General features: G+C 37.2%; 1 protein-coding gene across 3 annotated transcripts in view; it reads right to left on the reverse strand.

The window, feature by feature from the left end:
• The window catches only part of LOC117402972 (adhesion G protein-coupled receptor B3-like), a 212,880-nt gene that overhangs the window by 114,919 nt on the left and 82,779 nt on the right, over nucleotides 1-15,182 (reverse strand). For 2 of the 3 annotated variants that reach the window (XM_034004725.3, XM_034004724.3), the window contains exons 3-5: nucleotides 12,709-12,819; nucleotides 9,921-10,082; nucleotides 794-958 (exon numbers count right to left, since the gene is read on the reverse strand). In XM_034004725.3, coding sequence (XP_033860616.1) covers nucleotides 794-958; nucleotides 9,921-10,082; nucleotides 12,709-12,819 — 438 coding nt within the window. The remainder of the gene's footprint in view (nucleotides 1-793; nucleotides 959-9,920; nucleotides 10,083-12,708; nucleotides 12,820-15,182) is intronic. The other variant, XM_034004726.3, reaches the window with a different exon arrangement.

The following is a 15,182-nucleotide window of genomic DNA, read 5'->3' on the forward strand; positions in this document are numbered from 1 at the left end:
GGGGACACAAGGGCAACATTTTCAATACAAGCCAATCATATTTGATAGTAGTGTCACATGATAATAAGTATAGAAGACCATAAAGTCAGACAGACAGCGTATAGGATATATTCTGATTCTTGCATTTCATCCAATTAATTATATGCAGTTATGCAATACAGTGTGTATGTGGATAAGCGAATGTTAAATGTCCATGATTACAATAACATATTTAAGCTATGAATAATAAAATAAATGTGTAGTGTATTTAAAAAATATATGTTTTATTTTAAATTGATTTGTGTATGCAGTATACCTGTCATTCCTACATTAACCCCCAATCATAACATCTTTCATTTTAACAGTAAACTAAGTGAAAAAAAAGATAAAAAAATCTCAGGTCTGCCTTCTTGCTCTTGAAAGCCTATAATTATAAGTACAGTATTTAGGATAATGAATACCAATATATTTATCATGTTTGGCATATTAAATATATAGACATTTTGTATAGTAGTCTTCCTTCGCAGTCTTGTGACAAAAACCTGCATTATGATTGGGTTGCATTAAGTTGTTGCCTGTGTGTTGCCGGCTTGGCGACTGCATGCTTGTCTCTCGTGTGACCACCGCAAACTGCAAGGCAACACGCAGGTAACAAATGTGTTCCTCTTGTTGCCGTCGACAAAAGTCACCCATGTGACCAGGCCTTTAGCCTTATAGCGACAGTAATTATACCAGGTGTACTGAATATCGTATAAGGATTAAAACATGTTTATGGGACACATTCTGTTTTATCAATTGTATACTCAATACAAACCTGGACACAGGGCTATGTTGCACAATTTTGTTTGTGTTTCTGGTCCATCACAAGCTCTACCCCCATACTGTGGCGAAACACATGTCCTTGTTCTTGTCCTTTGCCCTCTACCACATGTAAATGAACACAAACTCCAGGGTGACCATTCCTCCCACGAGCCATGCACTGCAAACAGACATAAGCAGACTTTGCAGTTACAGTTACAAGTATGCATTTCATTTACAAATAGAACAATGGTTATCCAAACACAGGCGTCTTGGCTTGCCAAGAACACAGAAAACCCCAGGCTTATAGCAAGGCTACAGCGAACATGTCGAGTTCTTGATTGCATTGTCGTAATTTCCAGCATAATTCTGGGAAAAGGAAAAAAGATAATAGATAAGAGCTGGTGCAACCCAAAAACACCACATCATAGGAGAAAGACCGGGAAACAACAGAGGTAAAGACAAGGAGGATTTTCTGATGTTTTACTACATTAGGCTGCTAAGGGATGATTTCAAGGGCACCCCGCTGATGTCTCATCACATGCAAGGGGATACAGCACAATCCAAAATATCATTCTGTTGAGCACTTAGACACTTATGGCTGTAAGGCTTTGAAACACACTATCAGATCCTGAGGCACATACTATATATATATATATATATTATATATATTGTCTGTCACCAACTCACTAAACTCTACCCAAGCTGCCTCTCTCTCCTCTGTCCTAATTCTCCTTGACCTCTCTGCTGCCTTTGACACTGTCGATCACTCTATTCTACTATCCCCTCTCGCTGACCTGGGAATCTGGCACTGCTCTGGTCTGGTTCTCCTCCTACCTCTCCAACCGCACTTACCAGGTAACCTGGCGTGGAGCAACCTCCACACCTCGCCCTCTCTCAACAGGAGTCCCCCAAGGGTCAGTTTTGGGTCCTCTCCTGTTCTCTCTCTACACCTGCTCCCTGGGCCCCCTCATCGCATCCTATGGTTTCTCATACCATTTCTATGCTGACGATGCTCAGATTTTCCTCTCCTTCCCCACCTCTGACTCCACCATCCTCTCCCGTATCTCTACCTGTCTGTCTGCTATCTCCTCCTGGATGCACTCGCATCACCTCAAACTCAACCTCTCTAAATCTGACCTCCTTTTCTTTCCCTCCTCCTCCTCCTCTAATCTCTCTATCTCCGTTCTTCTGGAATCTACCACACTCTTTCCCTCGTCCTCAGCTAAAACCTCGGACTCACCCTGGACCCCTGCCTCTCTTATTCCCAGCACATCTCCACTCTGGCACGCACTTGCCGATTCTTCCTGATCAACATACGAAGAATTTGACCCTTCCTCACCAACTATGCCACGCTGCTCCTGGTACAGGCCCTGGTACTCTCCCGCCTAGACTACTGCAACTTCCTCCTGGCTGGCCTCCCTGCGTCTGCCACCCGTCCGCTCAAGCTCATCCAGAACTCCGCTGCTTGCCTGGTGTTATCTCTGCCTCGCTTCTCCCACGCAACGCCACTGCTCCGCTCACTCCACTGGCTCCCGATCACCGCTCGCATCCAGTTCAAGACTCTTGTACTAGCCTACAGATGCCTTGACCAGACTGCACCCAGCTACCTCCAGACCCTCATCTCTCCCTACACCCCCACTCGACCTCTCCGCTCCTCCTGCACTAGAAGACTGGCTCTACCTCCTCTACGCTCCCCTGCCTCCAGAGCCCGCACCTTTGCCACCCTCGCCCCGCAGTGGTGGAATGACCTTCCTACAGATGTCAGGACTGCCCAGTCCCTGACCACCTTCCGGCGCCTCCTCAAGACTCACCTCTTCAGACAGCACCTGTAGAACTCATCTTTTTTTTCCCTCTGGACACTTATCACTCTTCCTTAAACGCACTTTACTTGCTCTTATCTGCCCCCTATTTTACTGCATTTAATTCTGTACTTTAGAGTACTGTAATCTGTCAAGTGTTATTTAATCTGTAGTATTTTGTATTTAATTATATCCTGATGTAACTATCACTGACACTGTTATCTGCTCCGTTATTGAATCGTATTTTGTCATACTTGTACTTGCTAGAACCAAAGTCATTGTATTTATCTTGCTCTTAATTCTATTATTACTTGTACTGTGATTCTTGAAATGTCTGCTAAGAAATAGATAATAATAATTATAATCATGTAATCAGAGTGGTATTTAGTCAAAGGTTTTCACCTCAGCTGGGGACCAACTATACTGATTTTCAAATTGTGTAATAAAAATGATCTCAACAATTCATGTGAATTGTGCATTTTCAATGTCAGTCAGTCATTGTGTTAACATGGGAAGAAACAATGTATTTTTTCCTTTTCATCCATTTTTTTAATGTAGAGCTATGCTCATAAAATTAAACATTTTCCAGTGATATATACTGTATGTTTAAATACACATTTAATTACAGGTAATTGCTTTTAGTCCATATAATATTGCAGAAGCAAAGTTAACTAATCTAGTTTAAGCTAGAAATTTAAATAACTGAAATACAAGTACAGATGTACTGAAATACCAGAGTTATCTTAACTAATGTATGCTTCTTATTGTTTACAATCACTTTATCATTTTCTGTATCATTCATAATATCTTGCTGACATTTCTCTATGTTCAGCTGGTACAAAAGACTGCAAGAATTGCCCTGTCCTCATGGAACACTAACCCCAGTAGATATAAGAAATACACCAGCAATAAATATCACATAGAACACATGTGGTATTTATTATTATTATTATTATTATTATTATTATTATTATTATTTGTTTATTTAGCAGATGCCTTTATCCAAAGCGACTTACAGAGACTAGGGTGTGTGAACTATGCATCAGCTGCAGAGTCACTTACAACTACATCTCACCCGAAAGACGGAGCACAAGGAGGTTAAGTGACTTGCTCAGGGTCACACAGTGAGTAAGTGGCTGTGGTGGGATTTGAACCGGGGATCTCCTTTTTAACCACTGGACCACACAGCATCCTATTTTTTTGCATCCACTGGGGACAGTGTTGCAGGGGGAGGCAAATGGGTGTCCTGGTTTACCAGCTGAAGACATGTTTGACAGCCCTTTTGAGACCACAAGTTTAAACTTCTGACCAAGATATGATTACTAAAACAGAATGTGATGTACAAAGTGAATATAAACTAGAAGAAAACATTAGTAACATACCCTTATGCTGTCTACTACAGAAATATCTGCAGTCATGCGATAACCACACATTTTGGTGTCAAATCTTTATATATATATATATTAAAAAGACATTTTAATTCTCAAATTATAGCTCTTGTAGTTTACAGTACATGAAGAATTGTTTTTTTGTTTTCTATATTAGTTATGCATTTTCAGTTTGACTTGTACTGCATTCTCTAAACTGGATATTTACTGTAATTAGGTGATCCGTTTACTATACTGTAGCGGTTTGTGACATAGGTGGGATATGCACATTGGGCACTAGAGGTAACTAATATTTCTCACTCAACATGGGGTGAAAGCTTTTTAGAACATTAGAAATGTTGTGACTGCATGAAGAAGGATATTCAGTTTGAGAGCAAGTTCAACCAATAAGTTTTAATGAGCCCAGTACGTAGAAGGCCAGGCCTTATGGAAAAAGACTGAAATAACACAACTCCCTGTCTAGGAGGCATGAGCTGCGGTAAATGCAGTCTGGCAAAAAAATGTGACAGTGAATGCGTTAGCTGTACACTTGTCAACTAGGATTTACACATCCCTTCTGGAAATTAAAAGCCTCTTCTGACAACACATATGTTATAAAAGACTGCAGTTGGCCAAGACAAATCATGCATGAGAAAGTTAATCCCCTATATGATCAGACCACAACTAAGCTTCACCATGGAGTTAAAATATGGTATGGGGTGTGAGTAACTTCTCAGGAAATCTTCCCTAGTTTTAAAAATATTCTTACTTCAGGAATAAAAAAAAAAAAACTATCAAACTGCATTTCATGCTGCCCCAAAGCAACCCCCCAAGTGGCAAATTTGATAGAAAGTCTTTTGCACCTAATGGGAATGTAATTAAACAACCTAGATTGCTTATATAATTTAAAGAGGTCGTCATCATTCTGACACCTCAAAATCTCAGTGGAGTACTGCGCCTGCAGAAGCTTTTAGGCCATGCAGTATCGCCTATTGGACGTAACTGTCACACATGTATGTTTTACACATAGAAATACAGAGCTGCTCTATGTATGTGTTGTGTATTGACAAATTGTGAGATGAAACAATAAAATGTAGTTGTTATTACAAGGCTAATGTGTAATGCCAAGGGAAATTTAGCAAAGGTGTGGTTAAGGCAGGGAACTCACTTTTAAGCTAGTTTCAAATCGTAAATATCAAGCATATTGTCATTACCAGAACATTCATCAGTCAAATGTCAAGTATCTAATTTGTCATTCGATAAACAACTCGTCAAATGATCAGCTACAATGGGCTTTATACATTACCTCAATATATCAGTCTCCACTGTACGCCAAAGTTCACCTCCTCCCTGGCCTCCACCTGTTTTTTGGCTTCGTTTAAGGGGAGCAGCTATCCTGCCCCCATGCCCATGGCTTCCCTACAGTCAGCCTCTCCACTATCAGCAAACTAAATTACGTGCAGGGGTACCTCTAAGGGCGAGGCCAAAGGACAAAGATGTAATGAAAATATGTATAATGCAGTATTTGTTGTCTAAACTTTATTGAATATTGTTCTCATGGGTTTTCCTGACGGAAGTACTGTAGCCTTTGTTGGTTATGTAACAGTACATAATCCTTATTTCAAGACCAACTGAAAATGCATGACAGGAAATATTTTTGATCTCCAGTGTATACAATTGTGTTTCAAATGAAAGGGGGGGGGGGCTGTCTACAATGGCACAACACTTACTGTACACTGTGGGTGCAATTCAAGCTGATGCAGGAGGGAGCAATCTTAAGTGGGTTCGGTTAATTTGATGTAGTGAGTTGTAATTTTATTTCAGATTTTCAATTGTGTATGAAAGTCAAACAAACAAAATTGTAAGTTTAAATTGTAACATCATTATTGTGATATCCTACAGTGCTTTGCATAAGTATTCGCCCCCCTTGGACTTTTCCACATTTTGTAGTGTTACAACCTGGAATTAAAATGGATTTAATTAGGATTTTTTGTCACTGCTCTACACAAAATAGTCCATAATCTCGAATTGGGGAAAAAAGTCTACATATTTTTCAAAATTATTTACAAATAAAAAACTGAAAAGTCTTGATTGCATAACTATTCACCCCCTTTGCTGTGACACCCCTAAATAAGCTCTGGTGCAACCAATTGCCTTCAGAAGTCACATAATTAGTTGAATTTAGTCCACCTGTGTGCAATTAAAGTGTCACATGATCTCAGATTAAATACACCTGTTTCTGGAAGGCACCAGAGTTTGTTAGAGAGCATATCTAAACAAACAGCATCATGAAGACCAAGGAGCTATCAAAACAAGTCCGGGATAAAGTTCTGGAGAAGCACCAATAAGGGTTGGATTATAAAAGAATATCCCAAACTTTGAACATCCCTGGAGCACCGTTAAATCCATTATTAAAAAATGGAAAGAATATGGCACAACCGCGACTCTGCCTAGAGAAGGCCGTCCACCAAAACTCAGTGACCAGGTAAGGAGGGCATTAGTCAGAGAAGCAACCAAGAGGCCAATGGTAACTGAAGGAGCTGGAGAGAAATGGGATGGGAGAAACCAAAAAACAACTGGGAAGACACGTGGGTTCTTGCAGTACCCTGAACAAAATATAAAATATAATTGTGTGTGCCGCCAAACAAAAATTACTTTATGATAAATCCAACAAAGATTACAAAGACTTTGAAAAACAAGAATACATATGGAAAGACATTGCCATGGACTTGGGCATGAATGATATGTATTATAAAACATGAAAACATGGATTTTGTGCAGTATAGGTTATTACAAGCATATACTTTTTATTTCAATTGTAGTCGAGGAAGTAAAGAAACAATGGCCTAACCTGGAGACACATATCAGAGAAAGAAGCGTGACAGGGCAAGAGTGGTCAGGGCTTAACAGTCAGAAAAGAAGGGCATGAAAGTGATGGAAAGTATTTTCGGTAGCTCATTGCTAGCTTCGCAACTTTTAGATATATATTTATTACTGGAGCGAGAGTTTGAAAAATTAAATATTGGTCATATGGTTCCTGATGATATGACAACCGTGTTGTGTAATATCATATGTTTTTTTTTTTTTTTTTTTTATGTATTGCATAACAACATTATTGTAATCTAGTAGAAACATAATAATTTTTTCATCAGCATTTGCTGATCATTAAGTTTATAGTACATTTAACATTTTTTGTGTTCAAAGTTATGTAAGAATTAACAGAATTTTATTTATTTATTATTAAAATACTGAAACTAGGTACAGTGCCTATAGAAAGTCTACACCCCCTATCAAAATGTTCACCTTTTGTTGCCTTATAGCCTGGGATTAAAATGCATTAAAATAGTTTTTTTTTCATTTATCTACACATCCTACCCCACAACTTCCAAGTGAAAAAAATATTCTAGAAATTTGTAGAAAATTAATTAAAAATAAAAACTGAAATAGCTTGGTTGGATAAGTGTCCACACCCCTTGTAATAGCAATCTTAAATGAGCTCAGGTGTAACCAATCGCCTTCAAAATCACACACCAAGTTAAGTGGCCTCCACCTGTGTTAAATTGTAGTGATTCACATGATTTCAGGATAAATTCAGCAGTTCCTGTAGGTTCACTCTGCTGGGTAGTGCATTTCAAAGCAAAGACTCAACCATGAGCACTAAGGCGCTTTCAAAAGAACTCAAAGTTGTCAACAAAGTTGCTGAAAGGCAGAGATCAGGGGATGGGTATAAAAAAATATCAAAGGCCTTGAATATCTCTTGGAGCACGGTCAAGGCAATAATTAAGAAGTGCAAAGTGTATGGCACCACCAAGACCCTGCCTAGATCAGGCCGTCCCTCCAAACTGGATGACCGAGCAAGAAGAAGACTGATCCGAGAGGCTACCAAGAGGCCAATGGCAACTTTGCAAGAGCTACAGGCTTTTATGGCCAAGACTGGTCAAAGTGTGCATGTGACAACAATATCCCAAGCACTCCACAAATCTGGCCTGTATGGTAGGGTGGCAAGAAGGAAGCAATTACTCAAGAAAGCCCACCTTAAATCCTGTTTGAAGTATGCAAAAAAACACTCCATGTGGCAAAAAGTTTTGTGGTCTGACGAAACTAAAATGGAACTTTTTGGCCTAAATGCAAAGCGTTATGTTTGGTGCAAACTCAACACAGCGCATCACCCAAAGAACACCAGCTCTACTGTGAAGCATGGTGGTGGCAGCATCATGTTATGGGGATGTTTCTCATCGGCAGGGACTGGGGCACTTGTCAGGATAGAAGGGAAAATGAATGGAGCAAAGTGCAGAGAAGTCCTTGAGGAAAACCTGCTGCCCTCTACAAGAAAACTGAAACTGGGACAGAAGTTCACCTTTCAGCATGACAACGACCCAAAGCACACAGCCAAAGCTACCCTGGAGTGGCTAAGGAACAAAAAGGTAAATGTCCTTGAGTGGCCCAGTCAGAGCCCCAACCTAAATCCAATCGAAAATTTGTGGCATGACTTGAAGATTGCTGTCCATCAACGCCCCCCAAGGAACTTGACAGAGCTTGAACAGTTTTGTAAAGAAGTATGGTCAAATATTGCCAAATCTAGGTGTGCAGACCTATCCCAACAGACTCACAGCTGTAATTGCTGCCACCAAGTATTAACTCGGGGGGGTGGATTTCCATTACATGAGAGTAGATGTTAAAACTTCATGCTGATTTGAACTCGGCTCTCGCCAAGATAAGCACCAACTAAGACATAGCTTTACAGTAAACTAATGTGGATCATATTTGTCTCTATCCATTTGCGCTTCCTTCCATACGATGATGTAGATATCCTTCTGTCTGGTGTTGATGGCTGAAGTGTAATGCTGGCTCGAGGGATCAGCTTATTGCCTCCCTAGCGCATCAGCACACAAAGGTGCTTCCACCAAGTATTAACTCAGGGGGGTGGAGACTTATCTAATTATGATCTTTCAGTTTTGTATAAAAAAACTTTTTTAACAGTGTGGAGTATGGTGTGTAGATAAGTGGAAAAAAATCCTCATTTAAATGCATGAAACACTGAGGCACTGACACAACAAAATGTGAAAAAAGTTCAAGGGGGTGTAGACTTTCTATATGCACTGTATATTTACTACAAAGCCTCTAATGCACATCAGCACTCTGAAGTACGATATTAACGCATCTAGTGTGCAATGGATTGACGGACGACTTTTTCGGATGACAGATTCTAAATGACTGAACGGATCCAGTGTCCAAAGGCCTTAAGAGTAATCTTTTTATAAATGTGTTTAACAATTATATCGGAATTAGACATTGTTTAACCATATGTAATTTTGCATGTGTTAAAAATGTAAAGGCAATTACATTTTTCCTTCCTGGTGTGATTTATTAGAAATGCTCACTTGTTTCTTATTTGTGGAAGCTAATGTATATAAATAAACTCCCTTGAAAGTTATCCTCTTTAGTAAACAAAAATACTATATATTTGTAAATGCATAATTAAATGTCTTGTAAATTAAATAAATCATTAACTATACGCTTAAACATAATAAACATTTGGCTTAAAACAGTGGGGTCACAGATTGTCAATCGAAAGGCTAGTTGAAACAAACCCCTTATAGCTGTGGCTTGCCCTTTATTTTGATACACTTTTGCATTCCAGGTACCTGGGAACATGAAATGAAAAACAGGAGATTCTGACTGATTCAAAATTTGATGTGGCCAAGTGATGCCATGAAGCTCAGATTAGGCCATTAGAATGGTAATGATTCTTTGTGAATCAGCTTTGATCATTTGGGTTAAAAACATAAGCAAGGCAGCTTTAATTAAAATAAAATCACAATAAGTTGATGAATTGCACATCCCTGTATAAAAAAAAACAACAAAACAGGCATATAGTTCAAAATAAGAAATAAAAAAGCATGAAAGGATTTATTCTTTTTTTTTGTCATTGTGAAAAATGAGGTAACAGCGAACAATCTGCTGCTAACACTACCTGGACAGAGGGCAGTGTTATTGCAAACCCTCGATTCTCTTAAAGGGCCGCTGCAGTGTGTCCCGTAAGGTGATACACAAGCTCTGGTTCGCACCTGCGACCCTTGACCACATGTAACTGAACATGAACTCCACTGGGACCAGTCTTCTGTGCCAGAGTCACCTGTGTAGAAGAAGGGTGACATCAATTAATGCACAACATTACAAACAATACTGTGAAGAATTCGACAGAATAGCTATACTGGATACAGACCATCCCTTAAACATCACTGTGCTTAATTTTGTGTTTTTATCTCATTTGTTTGCTTTACGATGCACAATGTCTGCTTTTTTATTTAATAGTTGTCCAACGGTTTAAGGTTACTGACATAAAATATAATAAGAATAATGCCACAGAAAAAAACAACATGCAGGCACCACATGGAAGTGTTATAAATTAAAATTATTATGTTAGCTTATGAAATTTAAGCTACTGCAGTACATGAAAAAAAAATAATTGACCGACAGCAATGCAATGTAATGGTCTAGTGCTGAGCTAATCACAAATCAATATTTCAGATGATGTTATCACTGAATGACAGAATCAAAAATCTATGTTTAAGTAATTTATTATCCACTATAACTAGACTTGTGCTACCCAACAGACAGATAAATAAGCAGGGTGGTCAATATTTGTTTTGTTTTACCCGACACATAGGATGGGATTCACTTATGATACAAATTAGGAAAAAAAAAAGCTCTGAAAAAGATAAATTAGCATTAGTAGAGAGTCCTGCTTACTATCTGACTGTGGCAGCAGTGTCCTGAGCCAAAGACAAGGTCAAGCAGGACTGACCACTGTAGAGGATACTAAACCTATTGCTATTACCAGAAAATGCATTTAAATATTTATTCATTTTTGTAATGTTTTTTTAGCTATCTAAACAAGGCTGCTGCTTCAGTGAGTTGAACCCTCCATTGGGAATCAGACTGGCTAAGCCAATCCATTAAGTTTATACTTTCCAAATGCCAAAAGTATCATCTATCTTTGTCATAGTTTTAGCTGGTTTTGTTATTCGGTGAAGGTTTTGGTCCTGATGAAAAGATCATATATTTCAGCAGAATGAGAATGTATAGAACACCAGTCTGAGAAAATACAGCAATACCTGGCAGTAATAAATGTCTTTCTTAAACCATCTATCCATGATAATCTGAAGTATTATTTTTAGCTTCTTGAAGAAAAGTAAAAACACTTATAAACCCAAGTAATAATTCTTAATAGAAGCTATCATATTAACTGCCATTGTTGTTTAAAATCAAATTATATGTATTGTGATGCACATTACATCTCTAGTAATTTTATTTGACCACTTTCTTTCTCTCTCTCTTTCTCTCTCTCTCACTCTCTCTCTCACTCTCTCTCACTCTCTGTTTAACCTGTTAACTATATAACAGTGTTTCCTGGGGATAAACAGTAAAGGAGAAAATTAATAAACAAACATATTTAGTGACTTCAGGTGATCATTATTTTTAATTTATACACAGGCACCCATTTCCTGTGTGAAGTGCACTTAAGCAGTCACCAAAGACTGTACATTTTCTTTCAATATTACAATGACATCTTTTGACGTGGATTTTGCATGCATTCATACACTAGCATGTATGGTTCAGTGCAGCAACCACAAATTAAACTACATGTATATTATCTGTGCTCTGAATACACTCACATTAATTGAAATCTTATATTTAAAATACATTAAAAATGAAGATGTTGCTGATATAAAAGACTGGAGGGTGAAATGATTCAATATAAAACCAAACTGCCCATAAAGTGTGGTACAATGTATTACATGAACCTGCAGGAAAACAGTAAATTAGTAGTCATAAAAAAATAAATAAAAATAAAAGGCAAGTAATGGATGATTAAAAAAGGCAAATAGCAGCTCAAAGCTCAATTCAATGGAACTTGCACAACATCAAATAAACAAGTGTTATATGTAAAATACATAAGCTTTGATGAGCACACCTATGCTTAGATATAATTACAGTATGACCACATTTATACAATACATCTTTAATTCATTAATGACTTGTAAGTTGTGCCAAAAAATGACAACACAGTTTTGCAGCCTGTATATTTCTTAACCTATTTTAAATTCTAACTTTGTTAAAGAAACAATTAAAAGAATAACATGCAATAATTACCCAATCTGAAACATTTATCAAGATTTTTGGCAATCCATAATTTTAAACATTCAATCATAAATGCAGAGGTAAAACTGTAGGAAAACCTCAGAAATTAAGACATTCAAAAATAAATATTTTTCAATGTCTTCATTGTGTCACCTTTTTCTACTTTATTTAGTTTTGTTAATAGTTTTACCTCATGATTTCTGGCAGAATTGTTGCTCTATTTAAATGTTATTACCAATCAAATGTAACATTCTTCCAGTTTCAATAAAGCTCTAGCTTTTAGCGAAACGTTTTAAGTTTGGAAGCAGCCAAAACATAACATCTCTGTCCCAGTGTTAAAGATATTAATGCTTTGTCCTTAATTAAACAGAAAACAACCAGAAAACCCAATTCAATTGCTTATTTAAATGGCATTCTGAGGTGAACCTGAAGTTTGTTTATCTGTTTAACAAAAGATTTTTAAATGGGTTTTAAAATGTGTCGGCTTCTGTGTGTAACTGGGGATGTCAAAAAACAGCTCACACTAAGAGTGCATTGCGATTAGAAGACATGCAGTGGCTAAGCTGAAATTCATTTCAGTAAATAAAAAAAGAAAGAAAATATAACTAATGTATTACCAGTTTGTGCCATAAATTTAGCAGCATCAGCTTGCTCCTGAGGGACCCTTTTCTCATGAACTGATCGTGGCCGCTGACTTTTTATTGTATGCTCTCCCATCATTCCAAATTCTAAAGACAGAATAAAGGTTTATGAAAGCTATGCTTGTACAAGATTTTCAAGGATTTACATTTTTTCCAAGTTGTTTAAATAATGATTACATGGTTAGAACAAAAGAACACAGTTATTTAGGTCATTTAGCAATACTGGTAGCTTATATGGTTTATTATGTGAGGTGCATCTTAAAGGAGTATTTTATGCAATTAAAAATGTCACCATTTTTCATAATATTTCTTATCTGTTTAATATCCTACTATGTGTCTTTTGCATCATTCCCTGAAAAATTTCTGCCACTTTCAATTGCAATTTTGCATGTTAAATTGCTACTCTGATAGAAAACTGTTATAACTGGCTTCAGGGCAAGACAGGAAAACCTCTTACCAGAGCTGTTTGGTCTAGTAAAGAGAAAGTAGCTGCTAGAAATAATTTTTCGTGTGTACTTTTCTTCCCCTGTATTGTGACTACAGATAATTATCATTTTAATTTTTTATTTACCCAGACCAATAGATTCAAAACATGGTCAGACCTTGGCCAGATGGCCATATCAAAGGTTTCAGTTTTTATGTCTTGAGTTCATCTTGAACACATTACATTGGTCCAGTTTTATCCATACTAATTTTATCATAATTTTTTATGATTTCAAAGCCCGTACTATACTGCAAATTCTGCAGTCATTTCCACTTTCTTCACAGCCCATTACGTGTGTAGGAAGACCCATTAAGAAATGGGAACAATCTACAGCATATTGACTCACAACACTGGGGGGTAAAGGTGCACACACTTTTACAGCAGCTCAAGTAACAGGCTTTGCATTCTTCCTGTGAAGCCTCCAATAAAACTTTCTCATCAGAGCAGTAATGAAATGTGATATAAACCAATCAGTTCTCTGACTGTAAGAGGGAATAATACACAAGATACGTAATTGGATATTAAAAAGGTAATACGTTATATAGTATGAAAATATACATGATATAGAGCACCACTTTATATTTAATGCAGAAACGGAGTAAAAACATAGCAAAACATGCAAATAAACCCACACTGCTTTAAATAAATAAATAATACAGAAACTCTTCTGGAATCAGCAAGATGGCTTAAAATAATAAAAAGGCATGCTCTGCAAACCTATTGATCCACTGTCTCTGACAAATTCATGGTTTTAGCAATTAGCTGGTAAATACAGGAGAGACTGGTTCAGTTGGAAATTATAAGCTATTGTGGTAATTGCCGGTATGTCAAAAGAAGATCTTCTATTTGACAAATGTATTCTGTTCTATGGTGTGATATGAAATTAGGCTGCTATTTTGTTTGACTTGTAAGGATAAGGCTGCATAAACTGAACACAAAAACAAAATGAGCCAACGCATTGTCAATTAGGAGGCAACTAGATGAGTTTATGTTATATTGGTATAATAACTTGCATCTTTTTGGTCAAATGCTGCAGAAAAATAATGTCACTTTTTAGTTTTACATTTCTAAAAATACATTTTACATACAGTAAAACCTGTAAAATCCAGTGTTGCTTGGGACCAGAAAATTGTGTCGGATTAGAGAGTGTGCTGGATTACAGAAATGTAAAAAATCTAATACTGTACCTAAAAAAGGTAAAATGATGAAACTATTTGAACGCTTTAAAAAACAACTTTATTACAGTGTAAGAAACACAATACTGGCTCAGCAAACTTTAAACACAACACCCTCAATAAAATCTGTATATGTTATTATCGCAAGCCGTTTTTAAACCATTTCCACAAAAAGATGTTCACTTGTTTGTACTGTGCTTGCATTTGGGATTCAGGTGATTTCTGCTGACATTCAAGTTTTCTCTGTCTGCTTTTAAGTAGGCATCTTTTCTTTTCAGAACGTCTGAAACGGTTTGCCTTGCGATTTAGAATGTTTCACTTTTTGTGCTGGTTTTGGTAAAGGTTCCGATTTTTTGATATGTGCACATTTTCTTTCAAGAGATAGTTTGCTGTGTGGGCTTTTATACATTTATTTGCTATTCAACAACAGCACAATTCACAATTTCAATTAACCTGGATTGCACAGTCAGATTTAGTGAATTGATTTTAGGCAGAAGAGACTTAAAAATCATGCCGAATAGACAGAATAGACAGGTTCCGGATTATAGAGAGTAACGCACCGTTCATTTCAGTAGGCATTTGGTCAGGACACAAAAATCATGCAGAATTATACAGAATATAGAGGGGCGGGTTATAGAGGGGCTGGGCTTGACAGGTTTTACTGCATATCAAGTTCCAAATGCAGTTTTATAAAACAAACTAGAACAGTATTTGAATAGTAACAACTTATTCTTTAAATACTTAATTATATATTTAAAATGTATTTAAATGTTAATATTACTTTGATCATT

The sequence above is a fragment of the Acipenser ruthenus genome, chromosome 5, assembly GCF_902713425.1.
Source record: "Acipenser ruthenus chromosome 5, fAciRut3.2 maternal haplotype, whole genome shotgun sequence".
Classification (NCBI taxonomy): Eukaryota; Metazoa; Chordata; class Actinopteri; order Acipenseriformes; family Acipenseridae; genus Acipenser; species Acipenser ruthenus.